Consider the following 20,515-nt stretch of genomic DNA (forward strand, 5'->3'; position numbering starts at 1 on the left):
GAACTATCCTTGAGTCCGGGCCTGGAGAGAAATAGAGGAGGGGGAGGGAAAGCGAGGACTGAAATGAGTTTGCTGCAGTCCGGAATGTGTGACCATGCCCAGCCCCCATGGGCCACACAGCAACACAGCTCTGTACTGTTCCATATCAACATTTCCAAGAACTGTCAGATTTGGCAGACATAGCTTGGAAATATAACTATTCCATGTATTTAGATTATCCACTCGACACCACCTGTTGGCTGATAAAATGCAGATCCACTTTAGTCAAGCAGGGACTCGAGTTGTGGGCTCCGCTTGCTGTACCGACCATCGGAATTACAGATATTTCATAAGTGGGAGGAGGAGCTAGGAAAGGAGATCGAAGAGGGGACGTGGGCAGATGCCCTAGGGAGGGTGAACTCTTCCTCTTCATGCGCGAGGCTCAGCCTTATACAGTTTAAGGTGCTGCACAGGGCACACATGACCGGGACAAGGATGAGCAGGTTCTTTGGGAGTGAGGACAGGTGTGTTAGGTGCTCAGGGAGCCCAGCAAATCACGCCCATATGTTCTGGGCATGCCCAGCGCTGGAGGAATTTTGGAAGGGCGTAGCGAGGACGGTGTCGAGGGTGGTAGGATCCAGGGTCAAACCGGGCTGGGGGCTCGCAATATTTGGGGTGGCAGAGGAGCCGGGAGTGCAGGAGGCGAAAGAGGCCGAAATTCTGGCCTTTGCATCCCTGGTAGCCCGGCGAAGGATTCTCCTTCAGTGGAAAGATACGAGGCCCCCAAGCGTGGAATCCTGGATCAGCGATATGGCAGGGTTCATTAAATTGGAGAGGGTGAAATTCGCCTAGAGAGGGTCGGTACAAGGGTTCTTTAGGCGGTGGCAACCGTTCTTAGACTTTCTGGCAGAACGGTAGACATTGGTCAATGGCAGCAGCAGCTCGGGGGGGGGGGTGGTTTACTTTATTTTTGTTTATGTTATTTACACTGGAATGGTCTGAGGGGTGTATACACCTGTTGTCTTAAGTCGGGGTGTTAATGTTAATTTATTATTTAGGTACGGGGGGGGGGAGGGGTTTGGGGGGTTGCTTTTTTTGATTGTGTTTTGTACTTAAACCTGTTGGGTTCTTTTTTCTTTCTCAATTTGTTATTGATATTTTATGAAAACCTTTAATAAAAATTATTTTTTTTTTAAAAAGGAATTACAGATATTTCCGACACCCTCATTATTTTATGATTGGGACTCTTGTGTCAGCAAGGTTTCAGCAACAGACCTTTGAGATCAGTCACCCCTTGACTGAGATTGAGTAGAATGGGTCCAGATTCCCCGGAATTTAGAAGAATGAGGAGATCTAATTGAAATGCATAATATCTTAGAGGGTTTGACAGGGTAGATGCTGGGAGTCTGTTTCTCCTGGTTAGAGAGTCTACAACTGAGAGATTAACTATCAGGTTAAGGTCTCAGCTATCTAGGACTGGGGTGAGAAGGAATTTCTTCAATCAGCGGGTTGAGAATTTTTGAGATTCTCCTCCCAGAGAGCTATGGATACTCGGTAAATGAGAATATTCAAGTTTGAAATGAATAGATTTTTTCACTGTGGCGCAGTGGGTTGGCCCTGCTGCCTCACGGTGCCGAGGTCCCAGGTCCGACCCCGGCTCTGGGACACTGGCCGTGTGGAGTTTGCACGTTCTCTTCGTGTTTGCGTGGGTTTCGCCCCCACAACCCAAAAAGATGTGCAGGCTAGGTGAATTGGCCACACTAAATTGCCCCTTAATTGGAAAAAATGAATTGGGTATTCTAAATTTATTTTTATTTTTAAATAAAAAAATAAAAAAAGATTTTTGCACTCATAAAGGAATCGAATGATATGTGGTTTGGGCAGGAAGGTCAGCATTACATTATTTATTTTTTTAATTTAGAGGACCCAATTATTTTTTTCCAATTAACGGGCAACTTAGCGTGGCCAATCCACCTAACCTGCACATTTTTTGGGTCGTGAGGGTGAAACCCACACAGACACGGGGAGAATGTGCAAACTCCACACGGACAGTGATCCAGGGCCGGGATCGCACCTGGGACCTCAGCGCCGTAGGCAGCAGTGCTAACCACTGTGCCACCCTGCCACGACCTTATTGAATGGTGGAAGTGGTTCGAGGGGCCGTATGGCCTATTTCTGTTTCTTATGTTTTAATACATTATCAGGCCGTCTCGAGCAGATGGCTAGAAATGAATTATCTGGCTGCACAGATGGCCAGAGTGAAGCTGAAGACTTTTCCCTTTCAGTATACTGAGTGAGGGACTGGGACCCGAAGCTGAGGCACTGAATTGGGCAAATTTGGGTGAATGGTATGTGCAGAGAGTTTTGAAGTTGCTTCTTGAAGGCCTGCCTCTCACCCACTCTTTTGACGAAACATTAAACCGGGACCTTGTCTGCTTTCCTGGGTGTGACGTGACATGGTACAAGAAGGGTAATTATTGGCCAACGTTCTGGCCAATATTTATCTCTCAATCTACTCACAAAACAAAATGGTTCTCTGTGTGTGCAAATGAGCTGCTCCATTTCCGTCTTTATAACAACAACTACATTGGATGTAGTTGAGACATCCCGAGTTCCTGAACATTTCCTTATGTTTGATGTCAAATTGTGTCTGATAATTCTCCACTTTAAGCAATTGTGGAACATTTTGCAACATCAAAGGTGCTATATAAATGCAAGGTCTTGTTGATTCCCATGCTATTAATCACGCTGTTTGTAGAATAGCTTACATTCCATTTCCGTTGTTGATGCCAGTTCCTGGGACCCCCCCAGTCACCGATCCGGAACGTCGCTGGTTCAGGAAGAGCAGAGGTTCCAGACACCGAGCAAACACTTGCCTGTACTCCGTGTTTATCTAAAATAGAAGACAGGACCACCTTTAAAACTGAACCGCTGGCCTTTCCCGATGGTGTTCAATTCCCAGTGCTTCAAGCTGGCTGCTTTAAGCTTACCTTGCTGCTCTGTGTTGGCCTCAGGCGATGGGGGAGTTTAACGATCTTCTGCAGCCTCTCCATGAGTTGCTGCCAAGAGGTAAAAAGAAAGACCAGCTGAAATTGTGCACTGGGATTAAGGTTGCCGAGCCTATACCTGGGTGTGTTTCATCAGCTGAAATCCCACCTCCAACCATCCCACCCAGTCAAACAGCTGCTACGGTATGTTGCTCGCAGCAGTCCCCGGGATATTGTTCTTCAATTCCTGAAGACTCCAGGTCAATCATGGAGGATTGACAGCACTCCCAATGTAGGTTCCCCCCCCGGCTCACCCCACCTCTGAATCAAAACGTTGGTGATGGCCTAAAGCTTTCAGAGGCTCGAGCCTTTGGGTCAACCTGTCCACATCTTGCACCCATGGGACTCAGCATTTTTCCCATTTTTTTCCTCCCCATTTTTCAGGTTGGGAGACGTGACCTCACTGAGAATACGGTTGTATCCCGTTCAAACATCTCCCTCGTACTCGCTGACACACAATGGCTTCCGGTCTGGCACCACCTCAAGTTTAAAATTCCTGGGGGCAGCACGGTGGCGCAGTGGGTTAGCCCTACTGCCTCACGGCGCCGAGGTCCCAGGTTCGATCTCGGCTCTGGGTCACTGTCCGTCTGGAGTTTGCACATTCTCCCCGTGTTTGCGTGGGGTTTCACCCCCACAACCCAAAGATGTGCAGGGTAGGTGGATTGGCCACGCTAAATTGCCCCTTAATTGGAAAAAATATGAATTGGGTACACTTAAAAAAAAAAAATTATTTTTAAAGTTTAAAATTCCTATCCTTGTTTTCAAATCCCTCCACCTTCCCACCCTCGTCCATCTGCATCGCTCCATCTCCCCCCCCCCCCCCCCCCCCCCCATCTAGCCCTACAGCTCTCCGAGATCTCTGCTCTCCTACAATTCTGGCCTCCTGCATAGCGACTGATCGCTTTGCCCCACCATTGGTGCCGTGGTTTCAGCTGCCTTACCTGGCCTGGCCTACATATGTGATTCCAAGCCCACAACAATGTGGTTGACTGTTAAACGGCCTCCTCAGTTCAAGGGTAATGTGGCATGAGCAGCGCATGCTGACCATAACAGCATCGTCCACATCCCATGAAAGAGAAATTGACCTCAGATGCATTTTCAGTTTACTTTAAATAGGTGAGAAATTAGTGCCATATCAATCCTTCATTATTTTTCATTTAAATGCCCGGCAATGCCACCACGCGGCACGGTGGTTAGCACAGTTGCTTCACAGCTCCAGGGTCCCAGGTTCGATTCCGGCTTTGGGTGACTGTGGAGTTTGCACATTCTCCCGGTGTCTGCGTGGGTTTCCTCCGGGTGCTCCAGTTTCCTCCCACAGTCCAAAGATGTGCAGGTTAAGTGGATTGGCCATGATAAATAGCCCCTTAGTGTCCTAAAAGTTAAGTGTTGTTACTGGATTACGGGGATAGGGTGGAGGCGTGGGCCAAAGTAGGTTGCTCTGGCCAAGGGACAGTGCAAACTCGATGGGTCAAATGTCCTCCTTCTGCACTGTAGGGATTGTATATTAACATTCTCATCCATGTTTTCAAACTCTAACTTGCCCTCTCCCTCTCCCTATCTCTGCAATCTCCTCCAGCCCAATGAGATCTCTCCACCCCCATTCTGGCCTTTTGCACAGCCCAACTTTCTTCACCCTTGCATTGTTGGGCATATCTTCAGCTGTCATTCCCTGAACTCTGGAATTCCCTCCCTAAACTCTGTCTCTCTCTCTCTCTCTCCTCCATAGAATCCCTGCAGTGGATAAGGAGGCTGTCGGTCCAGCGAGTCTGTGCCAGCCTTCTGAAAGAGCACCCTACCCAGGCCTACTCCCCCACCCTATCCCCGTAACCCCACCTAACCTGCACATCTTTGGACACTAAGGGCAATTGATCATGGCCAATCCACCTAACCACATCTTTGGACGGTGGGAAGAAACCGGAGCACCCGGAGGAAACCCGCGCAGACCTGGGGAGAACGTGCAAACCCACACAGACGGACACCCAAAGGCAGAATTGAACCTGGGTCCTTGGCGCTGTGAGGCAGCAGTACTAACCACTGTGCCACCATTAAGACACTCATTAAAACCTATCTCTTTGACCAAGTTTTTGGGATGAGATACGTGTCTCGCTCGCAGTTCGCCTGGTTCAGGAAGTGAGGCTACAATTCCCAGTCCTGGTGGTTGCTTAGTGACCTCTGGAAAGATTGTGCAAGTTCTTTTTGACAAATTGCAACGTGTGGGGCTCAACTATGATGCCTCACCCAGCGAGCAGATTGTCTAGCGATCACACAGCTATCTTCAGGACAGGAAGTGGAACAATTGGGGAGAAAATAAAGAGAGAGAAAGAGTCGTTTAAAAAGAATATTGCATAGCCGAGGTGGCCAATAGGAGATGGAATGTTCCCAGGCGCTGTGGAAGTGGAAGGGGGGGGGGTGTGAACAGAGGAATAAATGAGAAATGAAATACTGGATCAGTGGGAAGGTCAATGGGGTGTGGAATGTACTCCGGGATGGAAATGCGAAGAAACCTGAGAAGCATTCACAATGAGTTATTTTGACAATGTGCTTATCACCTTTCTCCTCTCAAAGAAGGCTATCACAGCTGATCCTGACCTTGTCCAATGTGAATAATCACTCACACACATATATCCACACACCCACATACACAAACTCCACATACACAAACACATATACACTCACGCACATGTGAGGGGCTGGTTTAGCACAGTGGGCTAAATAGCTGGCTTGTATTGCAGAACACCACCAGCAGCGCGGGTTCAATTCCTGTACCGGCCTCCCCGAACAGGCGCCGGAATGTGGCGACTAGGGGCTTTCCACAATACCTTCATGGAAGCCTACTTGTGACAATAAGCGATTATTATTGTATACACTCACGCACATACACAAACACATATACACTCACGCACATGCACAAACACATATGGCATGTGGATCAAACCTGGGCCCCTCATATTATTTATAGCTCTGTGTATTTACCAACCAGGAAATGTAGGTATAATAAGAGCATTATTTCACCAAGTGGCTGATTTCACTTCAGTACCAATTGTATTTTTCAAACCTTCTAGTGGCTGCAATGAGTCCACTTTGCTTTCATGTCACTTGACTTTCAGAAACTCTCGCTCCTACTTACATAGCCCAAGTCCAAGAACTCAAACTTGTTGGCAGAGCAGAGGAAAGCAGAACAGGTGACGAGATGGACCTAAAGCGAGACGGAAAAGAGGGACAGGGTGAAGAGTCAGTCTATCCGGTTCATTCACTTGAAAGGAAACAAAGAAAGAAATGCTTGTGTTCATGTTCTCACATCTTCAAAACATTATAAAGCACATCACACACTGGCTCAGTCTTGGGCTCAGTGACTATCAAGTAAGTAGAGAAAGAATGGGGCACACATGATAGAGACACAGATAGAAAAATAAAGAGAGAAAGACATGGGAAAAGAAATAACATATTTATAGAGCATCTTTCACAAACTTAGGATACCCTCAAGCACATTGTACCCAATTAATTACTTTTAAAGTTAATATTGTAATGCAGGAACCATGGCAACAAGGTCCGATAATGACCAGATAACCTGTTTTAGTGATGTTAACTGAGGGATAAATATTTGTCCCAGGAAACCAGGGAGAACTCCCCTTCACTTCAAAATGTTGGATCTTTTATAGGATACCTTGACCAATGGTTCAACATCTCAGCTGAAAGCTAGCGCACCCCTGACAGCGTGACACTCCCTCAGGACTGTACTGGAGTGTTAACCCCTGGATTTCTGTGCACAGATATCGGGAGACTGAGAACATTGATTCTCAAATGCTCAGTGGCAACAGAGCAGAGAGGTTGGGGGTTTGTGTAAATGCCATCAAATCTTTCAAATTGCCCACTTCTGTTGTATGACGAGATAAGGTAGCACAGTGGTTAGCACAGTTGCTTCACAGCTCTAGGGTCCCAAGTTCGATTCCCGGCCTGGGTCACTGTCTGTGCAGCGTCTGCACGTTCTCCCCGTGTCTGTGTGGGTTTCCTCCGGGTGCTCTGGTTTCCTCCCATAATCCAAAGATGTGCAGTTTAGGTAGATTGGCCAAGCTAAATTGCCCTCAATGTCCAAAATGGTTGGGTGGGGTTACTGGGATAGGGTGGAGGTGTGGGCTTGGGTAAGGTGCTCTTTCCAAGGGCTGGTGCAGACTCGATGGGCCAAATGGCCTCCTTCTGCACTGCAAATTCTATGGTTCTATGAGATGGTGATAGCTCAGATCCTCCCTGCAGGATAGGGAACCTCAGGCAGGGCTGCTTTCTCTCATTCCAGGCCACAGGCCCGGTGCTGGCCTGACCAGGGTTGATTAAGCTGTTTCCGTCTGTCAGTCAAATACTCCTGAAACCTCAGTAGACGTGCACCAGAGGAACACAGGGCATGGACAGCCACAGAAATAAAACTCAAGTGATCAAGGCAGATAAAGGACAACAATTTCTTACATAGAGGCAATGTCTAATATTCTCAACCACCAACAAGAGGCCTTTGTGTTTATTTTAAGAGCTAGCCGTTGTCACAGTGGCTCAGTATCTGGGCCATGCAGATCTGGGACAGTTCCAGGTTTCACTCCTGCTGTGAATCAGGTTAAAGTGAAATCGGTCAAAGCTCCTGCTCCTGATTGCTATCCACTGCCTCCTGGTGAACAGTATGTGCGCAAGAATATGGAGTGAGGGTAGGTCAGACTTAGTGGTGATGCCATACATGGTCAAATATCTTACTGACACTCGCTATCTGGGTGCACATGCGTTAAGGATGACCGGGAGTAGAAAGAAGACAATTCTCATAAATAAAGTGTAAAAAGGTGCTTAGTGCCTCGATGTTAACATGCGGGTTTTGATTATCTGTTCTCAATTACCAAGTTGAACCAATTATTTACTCTTCGACTCTCTTTGCAGTGATCAGCAGGTTTGTTGCTTTGCAGCAGCCTGTTGCCCGCCCCCCCCCCCCCCCCCCCCCCCGCCCCAATCCCTAGCTCACTCACCTGAAGCGTGGGTAGTAGTGCGGCCATATTGGACAGCTGCTCTTTAAACGCTTTCTCTTTCTCTTCATGTTGACTGGAAAAAGAATGAGAAGGTTTAAAGTTTGAGCAGAGAAGCTCCGTTTTGCTCCTTCTACGTCTTTCTATCAAGTCATTTTCCCTCTCTCTCGCCCCACCTCTCCAAGAGGTGCTGTTCTCACCGGCGCTCAGTTCAATGAGTATGATGGTCATTTCAGTAATCTAACCCAACTAACTATTCTTCACAGAGGGCCCCACCATGAGTGTCAGAGGGTGTCTGGTCACAATGACGTTACTGCGAAACTCAACATCCAGCCCATTCCAGCAGGTATCCCTGGATGACACCTGCTGGAATGAGGCCTATTATTGTCGCTATTACTGCTGGCCTTCCACGTGTGTCTCTGTCACCTTCTATGCCTCCTAGTCCAGCAGTACCAGAGGCAGACTATGTGCGTACGTGAAGCAATGATAGCCTGGATCTGTAATGTGTCTCAGTACCTAGGAACTACCTTGTACTGGGAAACAAATTCCACCTTCCGATTCATCTGACTATCATTGCATCCAATAAACACTCAAGATCATTTGAGAGTCTCCGGAACATTACCTCGAGATATAATATTCAAGAAAGTTCAAATCAAGAGGCTATCTAAAAGATAGTAACCAATAAATCCAGACGGCAAGTCAGAACCTTCCTTACCCAAAGAGGGGTAAAACAGTGGTTCCCACAACTAGATGGAATGGTTGAGCTGAATAGTCGTATTGAAGGGGCAGCTCGGTACATACATGATGGAGCAGCAAGAGGTCACACAGAGAGGGTTAGAAGAGGAGGGGCTTGGAGGAGGCTTGTGTGGAGCGTAGACTGGCAAAAAGCTGTTGGGTTGAATGGTCTGTCGAGGGGAAATTCCTGCAGTATACTGATTGTCATTGGGGGCACTCCAGCATTCATTGCCAATATTCAACAACAACAGACATCATCAACATTGACAGCAACATCTTAACTTGGACTGAGCAGATTATCCTGTGTTTCCTCTTGGAAGAGGTATTATTCTCTCACAGGATATGGGCGTTGCTGGCTATGCCAGCACTTATTGTCCATCCCTAATTTCCCTTGAGTCGCTGCTGGTGAGCAGCCTTCTTGAAGGTAGGTACATCCACAGTGCTGTTAGGAATGGACTTCCAGGACAGCGCGGTGGTGAAGTGGGTTAGCCCTGTTGCCTCATGGCGGCGAGGTCCCAGGTTCGATCCCGGCTCTGGGTCACTGTCCGTGTGGAGTTTGCACATTCTCCCCGTGTCTGCGTGAGTTTCACCCCCACAACCCAAAGATGTGCAGGCTAGGTGGATTGGCCATTCTAAATTGCCCCTTAATTGGAAAAAATGAATTGGGTACTCCCAAAAAATGTTTTAAAAAGGGAGTTCCAGGATTTTGACCCAGTAACAGTGAAGGAACAACGATATATTTCCAAGTCAGGATGGTTTATGACTTGGAAGGGAACTTCCAGGTGATGGTGTTCCCATATATCTGCTGCCCTTGAACTTCCAGATGGTAGAGGTGGCAGGTTTGGAAGGTGCTGCCTCAGGAGCCTTGGTGGGTTCCTGCAGTGCATCTTCTAGATGGTACACACTGGTTGCTACTGTGCATCAGTGGTGAAGGGAGTGAACAATTAAGGTGGTGGATGGCGTGTCAATCAAGCAGGCTGCTTTGTCCTGGATGGTGTTGAGCTTTTTGAGTGTTGTTGGAACAGCACTCATCTAAGTAACTGGACAGTATTTCATCACACTCCTGACTTGTGCCTTGTAGATGGTGGACAGGCTTTGGGGAGTAAGGAAGTTACTTGCCGCAGAATCCACAGCCTGCTCTTGAAACCACAGTTTTATATGGCTAGTCCAGTTCAGTTTCTGGTCAATGCTAACCCCAAGATTTTAACAGTGGGGGATTGAGTGATGGTAATGCCATTGAATGTCAAGGGGAGATGGTTAGCTTCTCTCTTGTTGAAGATGGTCATTGCTTGACACTTGTGTGGTGTGAATTCAGCTTGCCACTTACCAGCCCAAGCCTAGAAATTGTCCAGGTCTTGCTGCATGTAGACATGGATTGCTTTAATATCTGGGGAGTCACGAATGGTGCTGAACATTGTGCAGTCACCAGCGAACATCCCCACTTCTTACGTTATGGCGGAAAGAAGGTCATTGATGAAGCAGCTGAAGGTGGTTGGGCCCAAGACACCACCCTGAGGAACTCCTGCAGTGATGTTCTGGGACTGAGATGATTGGTTCCAACACCCACAACCATTTTTCTTTTTGCTAGGTGTGACTCCAACCAGTAGAGGGTTTCCCCCAGATTTCCTTTGATTTCAGTTTTGCTAGGGGTCCTTGATGCCACACTCGGTCAAATGCTGCCTTGTTGTCAAGGGCTCTCCTCACCTCTGGTGTTCAGCTTTTTAATCCAAGTTTGAACCAAGGCAGTAATGAGGTCAGTGACCCTGGCGGAACCCAAACGGAGTGTCAGCGAGCAGGTTATTGCTGGGTAAGTGCCGCTTGATAACCCTTCCATCACTTTGATGGAGATGGTACCTTGAGAGAGTGGGTCAATGCTCAGTCTTCCCACTCTTGTTACTGATCAATGTTGGCAGCATGCTGAGAGCAGATTACCTGGTCGTGTGCACCTTGGCATTCCCGTCAGGTAGAAAATGGTTTCTGGGATAACGGTGAGGGATATAGACACAGAACCCATCAAAATGAGTTGCTCAAGCATTCTAACTTCAAGTTTAGAGATGTACGATGCCTGTCTGGAAATGCTTTTCACTCTTTGACAGCAGGGAGGCATTCACTCACACTTCTAGGTAAATGCAATGTATTATGAGCATGACGAGGTGACAAGGCTGATTTAATTTTCTTCTCCCCCAGGAGCAGAGAAGTTGAATAGATTTACCAGAATGATACCAGGGATGAGGGACTTTTGTTGTGGAGAGAGACCAGAAAACCTGGGTTTCTTCTCCTCAAAGCAGGGAGGGTTAAGCTGAAATTCAATAGCGGTATTCAAAGTGAAGAAGGGTTTTGATAAAGTAAATAAGGAGAAACTGTTTCCACTTGCAGAAGGGTCAGTAACCAGCGGGCATGGATGCAAAATAATTGGTTAACAACCTGTGGTGGGGATATAAGACAAAACTCAGATTCACTCTGGGACCTAATCTGTGTGGATCAGCCACTCACTGCCTTCACCCCGTGAGCCTTTTGAGCGTACCCCAGCAATATTCTGTTCTCCTGCCCTCCCACACTGCTGCCTCCTGACAGTGCAGTCGGCAGAGAAAGACCATACTTACTTCTGAGCAGTTTTCAGCAGTATGTTCTTCCTCTCGGCTAATTTTTCCTAAAACATGAAAATAAGCTGTTCAAGTACCACATCCTACCCATCACATTGGATCTCTCCCCTCCCTCCTGCCTCCCTCACACAGTTACAGTCATTCACTTGTACACTCTTACACCCATTCAAATACAAACTCATAAGAGTTGCTGATTTCAGATGTGCCTCTGTCAAGAGTCGGCCCATCCAGTCATGATGAATAATTGCCCTCTTTGGCTGGAGTGTGGTCTACAGTTCAAAAATTGACTGCATGAATCAAAACTGAGCTAGTGGTTTGGTGAGTGTTTATACACTGGGCAACCAATTAGTCCTTTGTGCTTTGCCATCTTCTCCTGAACCCAGCATCACATTTAATGAAAGAGAAACAACACTTTGCAGAATATTTTTGCGTCAATATTACGATCCCAGACCAGACCCTAACAGTGGCTAGGATACTGGACAGAAACCCCAATATTTTATTTTGATTGTCAGGAAAGGATACCTTGCTCCAGGAGTGATTTCACGAAAAAATATTTCTAACATGGTATTAAAATATCTCGGACATCACACCAGAAAATAACGTACAATTACCCCTTGAACAATATCACTCAATTCAGTGAATACAACACCCTCAACTGCTATCTTTAGAACATTACAGCGCAGTACAGGCCCTTCGGCCCTCGATGTTGCACCGACCTGTGAAACCACTCTAAAGCCCATCTACACTATTCCCTTATCATCCATATGTTTATCCAATGACCATTTAAATGCCCTTAATGTTAGCGAGTCCACTACTGTTACATGCAAGGCATTCCACGCATTTACTATTCTCTGAGTAAAGGACCTACCTCTGACATCTGTCCTATATCTATCTCCCCTCAATTTAAAGCTATGTCCCCTCGTGCTCGACATCACCATCCGAGGAAAAAGGTTCTCACTGTCCACCCTATCTAATCCTCTGATCATCTTGTATGCCTCAATTAAGTCACCTCTTAACCTTCTTCTTTCTAAAGAAAATAACCTCAAGTCCCTCAGCCTTCCCTCATAAGATCTTCCCTCCAGACCAGGCAACATCCTGGTAAATCTCCTCTGCACCCTTTCCAATGCTTCCACATTCTTCCTATAATGCGGCGACCAGAACTGCACGCAATACTCCAAATGCAACCGCACCAGAGTTTTGTACAGCTGCAACATGACCTCATGGCTCCGAAACTCAATCCTTCTACCAATAAAAGCTAACACACCGTATGCCTTCTTAACAACCCTCTCAACCTGGGTGGCAACTTTCAGGGATCTATGTACATGGACACCAAGATCTCTCTGCTCATCAACACTACCAAGAATCTTACCATTAGCCCAGTACTCTGTCTTCCTGTTATTCCTTCCAAAATGAATTACCTCACATTTTTCTGCATTAAACTCCATTTGCCACCTCTCAGCCCAGCTCTGCAGCTTATCTATGTCCTTCTGTAACGTGTTACATCCTTCCGCACTGTCCACAACTCCACCGACTTTAGTGTCATCGGCAAATTTACTCACTCATCCTTCTACGCCATCCTCCAGGTCATTTATAAAAATGACAAACAGCAGTGGCCCCAAAACAGATCCTTGTGGTACACCACTAGTAACTGGACTCCAGGCTGAACATTTCCCATCAACCACCACCCTTTGCCTTCTTCCTGCTAGCCAATTTCTGATCCAAACTGCTAAATCACCCTGAATCCCATGCCTCTGTATTTTCTGCAATAGCCTACCATGGGGAATCTTATCAAACGCTTTACTGAAATCCATATACACCACATCAACTGCTTTACCCTCATCTACCCGATTGGTCACCTTCTCAAAGAACTCAACAAGGTTTGTGAGGCATGACCTACCCTTCACAAAACCATGTTGACTATCCCTAATTAAATTATTCCTTTCCAGAAGATTGTACATCCTATCTCTTATCAACCTTTCCAAGACTTTGCCCACAACAGAAGTAAGGCTCACTGGTCTATAGTTACCGGGGTTGTCTCTACTCCCCTTCTTGAACAAGGGGACAATATTTGCTATCCTCCAGTCTTCTGGCACTATTCCTGTAGACAATGATGACATAAAGATCAAAGCCAAAGGCCCAGCAATCTCCTCCCTAGCTTCCCAGAGAATCCTAGGATAAATCCCATCCGGCCCAGGGGACTTATCTATTTTCACATTTCCAGAATTGCTAACACCTCCTCCTTAAGAACCTCAAGCCCTTCTAGTCTAGTAGCCTGTATCTCAGTATTCTCCTCGACAACATTGTTTTTTTCCTGTGTGAATACTGACAAAAAATATTAGCACCTCTCCTATCTCCTCGGACTCCACGCACAACTTCCCACTACTGTCCTTGACTGGCCGCACTCTTACCCTAGTCATTCTTTTATTCTATAGAAAGCTTTAGGTTTAACCTTGATCCTACCTGCCAAAGACTTCTCATGTCCCCTCCTGGCTCTTCTTAGCTCTCTCTTTAGGTCCTTCCCAGCTAACTTGGAACTCTCGAGCGCCTTAACTGAACCTTCACGTCTCATCTTTACAAAAGCCTCCTTCTTCCTCTTAACAAGTGATTCAACTACTTTAGTAAACCATGGTTCCCTCGCTCGACCATTTCCACCCTGCCTGACAGGGACATACTTATCAAGGACACCCAGTAGCTGTTCCTTGAACCAGCTCCACATTTCAATTGTGCCCATCCCCTGCAGTTTCCCTCCCCATCCTATGCATCCTAAGTCTTGCCTTATCGCATCATAATTGCCTTTCCCCCAGCTATAACTCTTGCCCTGCGGTATATACCTATCCTTTTCCATCGCTAAAGTAAACGTAATCGAATTGTGGTCACTATCACCAAAGTGCTCACCTACCTCCAAATCTAACACCTGTCCAGGTTAATTTCCCAGTACCAAATCCAATATGACCTTGTCTCCCGTTGGCCTATATACATACTGTGTCAGGAAACCCTCCTGCACACATTGGACAAAAAAGGACCCATCTAACGTGCTCGAACTATAGCATTTCCAGTCAATATTTGGAAAGTTAAAGTCCCCCATAACAACTACCCTGTTACTTTTGCTCCTATCCAGAATCACCTTTGCAATCCTTTCCTCTACATCTCTGGAACTTTTCAGAGGCCTATAGAAAACTCCCAGCAGAGTGACCTCTCCTTTCCTGTTTCTGACCTCAGCCCATACCACCTCAGTAGACGAGTCCTCATCGAACGTCCTTTCTGCCACCGTAATACTGTCCTTGACTAACAATGCCATCCCTCCCCCTCTTATACCACCTTCACTGAGCTTACTGAAATATCTAAACCCCGGCACATGTAACAACCATTCCTGTCCCTGCTCTATCCATGTCTCCGAAATGGCCACAACATCGAAGTCCCAGGTACCAACCCATGCCGCAAGTTCACCCACCTTATTTCGGATGCTCCTGACATTAAAGTAGACACACTTTAAACCATTTTCCTGCCTGCCGGTACACTCCTGCAACTTTGAAACCTTACTCCTGACCTCACTACTCTCAACCTCCTGTATATTGGAGCTACAATTCAGGTTCCTAGACCCCTGCTGAACTAGTTTAAACCCTCCCGAAGAGCATTAGCAAATTTCCCCCCCAGGATATTAGTACCCCTCTGGTCCAGATGTAGACCATCCCACTTGTAGAGATCCCACCTACCCCAGAATGAGCCCCAATTATCCAGGTATCTGAAACCCTCCCTCCTGCACCATCCCTGTAGCCACGTGTTCAACTGCTCTCTCTCCCTATTCCTCGTCTCGCTAGCACGTGGCACGGGTAACAACCCAGAGATAATAACTCCGTTTGTTCTCGACCTAAGTTTCCACCCTAGCTCCCTGAATTCCTGCCTTACATCCCTATTCCTTGTCCTACCTATGTCGTTGGTGCCTATGTGGACCACGACTTGAGGCTGCTCCCCCTCCCCCTTAAAGATCCCGAAAACACGATCCGAGACATCGCGGACCCTGGCACCTGGGAGGCAACACACCAACCGCGTGTCTCTCTCGTTCCCACAGAATCTCCTATCTATCCCCCTAACTATAGAGTCACTAATGACTAATGCTCTACTCCTCTCCCCCCTTCCCTTCTGAGCAACAGGGACAGACTCTATGCCAGAGACCTGTACCCCATGGCTTACCCCTAGTAAGTCATCCCCTCCAACAGTATCCAAAGCGGTATGCTTGTTATTCAGAGGAATGACCACAGGGGATCCCTGTACTGACTGCTTCCTCCCAGCCCCTCTCACCGTCACCCATCTGTCTTTATTCTTTGGAGTAACTACATCCCTAAAGCTTCTATATATGACTACCTCTGCCTCCCGAATGATCCGAAGTTCATCCAACTCCAGCTCCAGTTCCCTAACACGGTTTCTGAGGAGATGGAGATGGGTGCACTTCCCACATATGAAATCAGCAGGGACACTGACGGTGTCCCTCACCTCAAACATTCTGCAGGAGGAACATTGCACTGCCTTCCCTGCCATCCCCTCTAGATAAAACAAGAGGAAAGAAGAAAAAAAGAAAAGAAGAGCTTACTTTATATTCACTAAACCCCTTAGGTTAGAGGAGGTGGAAGGGTGGGGGACACTACAAGTGTAGTGTCTCGGGTTTAGCAACCGCCCAACTTATATACAGAACCTACCCGATTCCCAAGCTGCACTCCGGCTCCCTCTCTCTCTCCCGCTCCCGGAAACGTATGCCGCTGGAACCTGGAGGTAAGTTTAAACACTTACCTGCTTCACAAAATGCACTCTGGCTCCCTTTCCTTCTCCCGCTCCTGGAAATGAAGGCCGCTGGAACCTGGGGGTAAGTTTAAACATTTACCTGCTTCACAAGCTGAACTCCGGCTCCCTCTCTCTCTCCCGCTCCCGGAAATGAAGGCCGCTGGAACCTGGGAGTACCTGCTTCACAAGCTGCACTCTGGCTCCCCCTCTCTCTCCCGCTCCCGGAAATGAGGGCCGCTGGAACCTGGGAGTAAGTTTATACACTTACCTGATTCCCAAGCTGCACACCGGCTCCCTCTCTCTCTCCCGCTCCCGGAAATGAAGGCCGCTGGAACCTGGGGGTAAGTTTAAACACTTACCTGATTCCCAAGCTGCACACCGGCTCCCTCGCTCTCTCCCGCTCCCGGAAATGAAGGCCACTGGAACCTGGGAGTAAGTTTAAACACTTTATTCCCACTTAAGCAACAAGAAAAAAACCATCTCAGCTTTCAATCCACTGTTAAGCAATTGACACTCGGACGTGTCTTTGTGAAAGAAAGATCTTTTGACAGTTTTAAAAAAAAATTTAGAGTACCCAATTCATTTTTACAATTAAGGGGCAATTTAGTGTGTTCAATTCACCTACCTTGCACATCTTTGTGTTGTAGGGGCGAAACCCACGCAAACACGGGGAGAATGTGCAAACTCCACACGGACAGTGACCCAGAGCCGGGACCGAACCTGGGACCTCGGCGCCATGAGACCAGTGCTACCACTGCGCCACCGTGCTGCCCTTTTTGACACTGTTATAGAAAAGATCTGACTCCTGTCAGAACCGTGCAGAAACTCTGGCTGTATTTCTTCCAAAGCTGTTTCAGCTCCCCTTTTTCTTAGACAAGTCTGCACTGCTTTAAAGACTATTTTAACTGAACTGCAGTGAGAGCAAACTGCTTGTCTTCTGGTCCCAGCTTCATTCAGCTGACAACTGAACTGCTTTCTGCAAAATGCCTGATGCCTTAACCCCACCCATCAATGACATCATCTTACCAAGCTGAAATCTAACTAACTCCACAGGGAAAAACAGTAATCCAAACAAAACTGCATTAGCCCAAGTTTTTTTACCAGGGTTTATTTGCACCCCTAGCTCCCAAAAGCTTTGTCTTTCAAACTAGGATTTATTTTAAAACATGATTTCAACAGTCACACACACCAACCAAGGCTTTTGACCCTTACTGTACCAAATATCTATAACACATTACATCAACATTTCTACATTCATCAGGATTTAGATCGTTTGGAGACTTGGGCGGAGAGATGGCAGGTGGAGTTTAATCCGGACAAATGTGAGGTAATGCATTTTGGAAGGTCTAATGCAGGTAGGGAATATACAGTGAATGGTAGAACCCTCAAAAGTATTGAGAGTCAGAGAGATCTAGGTGTACAGGTCCACAGGTCACTGAAAGGGGCAACACAGGTGGAGAAGGTAGTCAAGAAGGCATAGGGCATGCTTGCCTTCGTTGGCCGGGGCATTGAGTATAAGAATTGGCAAGTCATGTTGCAGCTGTATAGAATCTTAGTTAGGCCACACTTGGAGTATAGTGTTCAATTCTGGTTGCCACACTACCAGAAGGATGTGGAGGCTTTAGAGAGGGTGCAGAAGAGATTTACCAGTATGTTGCCTGGTATGGAGGGCATTAGCTATGAGGAGCGGTTGAATAAACTTGGTTTGTTCTCACTGGAACGACGGAGGTTGAGGGGCGACCTGATAGAGGTCTACAAAATTATGAGGGGCATAGACAGAATGGATAGTCAGAGGCTTTTCCCCAGGGTAGAGGGGTCAATTACTAGGGGGCATAGGTTTAAGGTGCGAGGGGCAAGGTTTAGGAGTAGATGTACGAGGCAAGTTTTTTTTACACAGAGGATAGTGGGTGCCTGGAACTCGCTGCCGGAGGAGGTGGTGGAAGCAGGGACGATAGTGACATTTAAGGGGTATCTTGACAAATACATGAATAGGATGGCAATAGAGGGATACGGACCCAGGAAATGTAGAAGATTGTAGTTTAGTCGGGCAGCATGGTCGGCACGGGCTTGGAGGGCCGAAGGGCCTGTTCCTGTGCTGTACTTTTCTTTGTTCTTTGTTCTATCACACCAAACATTATTTATCACCCTCTTGCTTTCATTGAATGATGCATGAGGGAAGTGAGTGACGTGCTTCCAACATCCTGCCAGGCGACTGCGTCTGTCTGTGGCTGGGAGAGTCCTCACTTCTGCCAGATCTGGGCACCGCACCTCATGATGGACATATTGACCTTGAAGGGGATACAACAGCGGAGGTGTTGGGTGCATTGTGGGGAGATGACGGTGAAGTGATCCGGTCACTGGACTAGTAATCCATAGGACCAGGATGATGATCCTGTTCAAATCCCACTACAGCTGACAGAATTTAAATTCAATTAATAAAATCTGCAGTTCATTATTGTCTCAAAAACCCATCTGGTTCACTAATGCCCCGTGGGGAAGAAAATCTGCCATCCACACGTGGTGTGATGTACATGTGACTCCAGCAATGTGGTTGACTCTTTTTTTAAAAAATCCCAATTAAGAGGCAATTTAGCGTGACTAATCCACCTAACCTGCGCATTTGGGTTGTGGAAGTGAGACCCACGCAGGCAAGGCCTTTCTTGGGCCGGGCCATCAAAGGATATGGACAAAGGCAGGTAAATGGAGTCATGGCACAAATCAGCCACAATCTCATCAACCAGCCCGAAAACATCCCAATGCGGAATAAAGAAAGGGGGTGGGGAGGTTGGTAACTCAAAGTGTGGATGTTTTTCTTGATTTCAATGAGCGGCCAAATTTAGAATGGGCCAGAGATCCCAACGGATAGCACTTCCTACCACAATAATAATCTCTATTGCCACAAGTAAGCTTACATTAACACTGCAATGAAGTCACTGTGAAAATCCCCTAGTAGCCACATTCTGGCGCCTGTTCGGGTACACAGAGGGAGAATTCAGAATGTCCAATTCACCTAACAACACGTCTTTCGAAACCGGAGCAGACACGGGGAGAACGTGCAAACTCCGCACAGACAGTGACCCAATCTGGGAATCGAACCTGGGACCCTGGAGCGGCAAAGCAACAGTGCTAACCACCGTGCAAGTGTGTGGACATGCCAATCTCACTCCAGTCACCCATGTGTCCTCTCGTGACTGAATTAAATTTAAGCCTCTGCAACTACTGGTGTTAATAAAGCTGCCATCCAACTGCACTTGCACCCAATACAGTTTTGTGGACATGGCAGGGCAACGAAACAGTGAGGACTGACATTCAGCCCTTTGCCCTGCGCTAGTAAGACCCACTGGGTCATTTATCTCTTTCCTAATCCAGGAGCACTGATGCCAAATATATTACTCCTTATTGCTGAACTTGTATTTCTCAGTGCGCGTCTGCAACCAGTTGTGTTTCCCATTCTGCAGCCTGGGACAGACTGTATGCAGGATTTCCAGACCATTCCTTCTGGCGGGATCTTCCAGTCCTGCCGGAGCACCGTCCCCTCCCCCCAAGCTGGGTTCCCTGGTGGTTGAACAGGTGAGCCAGGAAAAATGCCATGGACTTCGGCAGGACCAGAAGATCCCACCGGCAGGCCGACTCCGCCACTGGAAAACATGCTGCCGGGGGGAGGGGCTGGAAAATTCCACCTTGTATGTAAAGCAATAAAATCGGGATTTTATTGTTAGTCAGACATACGACATGCCCACTCCATTGGAGCTGGGCTCTGATGGTGAGTGCCTCAATTCCAGATTTTTCTGCTCTTTGAGCTCCCTCATTGTTGGGCACTGTCCTTCCATTTGATCCAACAATGAGATACTTCAAAGAGCAATTGTAGAACTCATTACCAGAACCAAGCTCAGATGGGATGGACATATAGTATGTATAACTGACAATAAAATCCCTCAGGCGGTCAAGTATTCATTTGGGCGGCACATGGCAGATTGGTTAGCATTGCTGCCTAAGGCGCTGAGGACCTGGGTTCGAATCCTGGCCCTGGGTCACCGTCAGTGTGGAGTTTGCACATTCTCCCCGTGTCTGCGTGGGTTTCACCCCCACAACCCAAAGATGTGCGGGATAGGTGGATTGGCCACGCTAAGTTGCCCCTTAATTGGAAAAAATAATAATTGGATACTCTAAATTAAAAAATAAGCATTCACAACTGAAACCGGACTATTGCCTGCGAGATAGGCCAAAATTAAGGTTCAAGGACTCTTCGAAGCCATACCTCAGGAAATGTGGCATGTTCACCACGGACGGAGAGAAAAATCCACAAGAAATTATCACTGGGAAGCAATCTCGAGCAGACGCATTGTTTCCAGTGGGCAATACTTTGACAGATGGAGCATAA

At 47.2% G+C, this 20,515-nt stretch overlaps 1 protein-coding gene across 7 annotated transcripts in view; it reads right to left on the reverse strand.

Moving 5' to 3' along the window:
• rnf207b (ring finger protein 207b) overlaps window positions 1-20,515 on the reverse strand; it is a 61,188-nt gene that overhangs the window by 16,859 nt on the left and 23,814 nt on the right. For all 7 annotated transcript variants that reach the window (XM_072478092.1, XM_072478094.1, XM_072478090.1 and 4 more), the window contains 5 exons: window positions 11,359-11,405; window positions 8,024-8,096; window positions 6,154-6,222; window positions 2,970-3,038; window positions 2,748-2,872 (listed from right to left, as the gene is read on the reverse strand). In XM_072478092.1, coding sequence (XP_072334193.1) covers window positions 2,748-2,872; window positions 2,970-3,038; window positions 6,154-6,222; window positions 8,024-8,096; window positions 11,359-11,405 — 383 coding nt within the window. The remainder of the gene's footprint in view (window positions 1-2,747; window positions 2,873-2,969; window positions 3,039-6,153; window positions 6,223-8,023; window positions 8,097-11,358; window positions 11,406-20,515) is intronic.

The sequence above is a fragment of the Scyliorhinus torazame genome, chromosome 16 (genome assembly GCF_047496885.1).
Source record: "Scyliorhinus torazame isolate Kashiwa2021f chromosome 16, sScyTor2.1, whole genome shotgun sequence".
In the NCBI taxonomy this organism is placed as follows: Eukaryota; Metazoa; Chordata; class Chondrichthyes; order Carcharhiniformes; family Scyliorhinidae; genus Scyliorhinus; species Scyliorhinus torazame.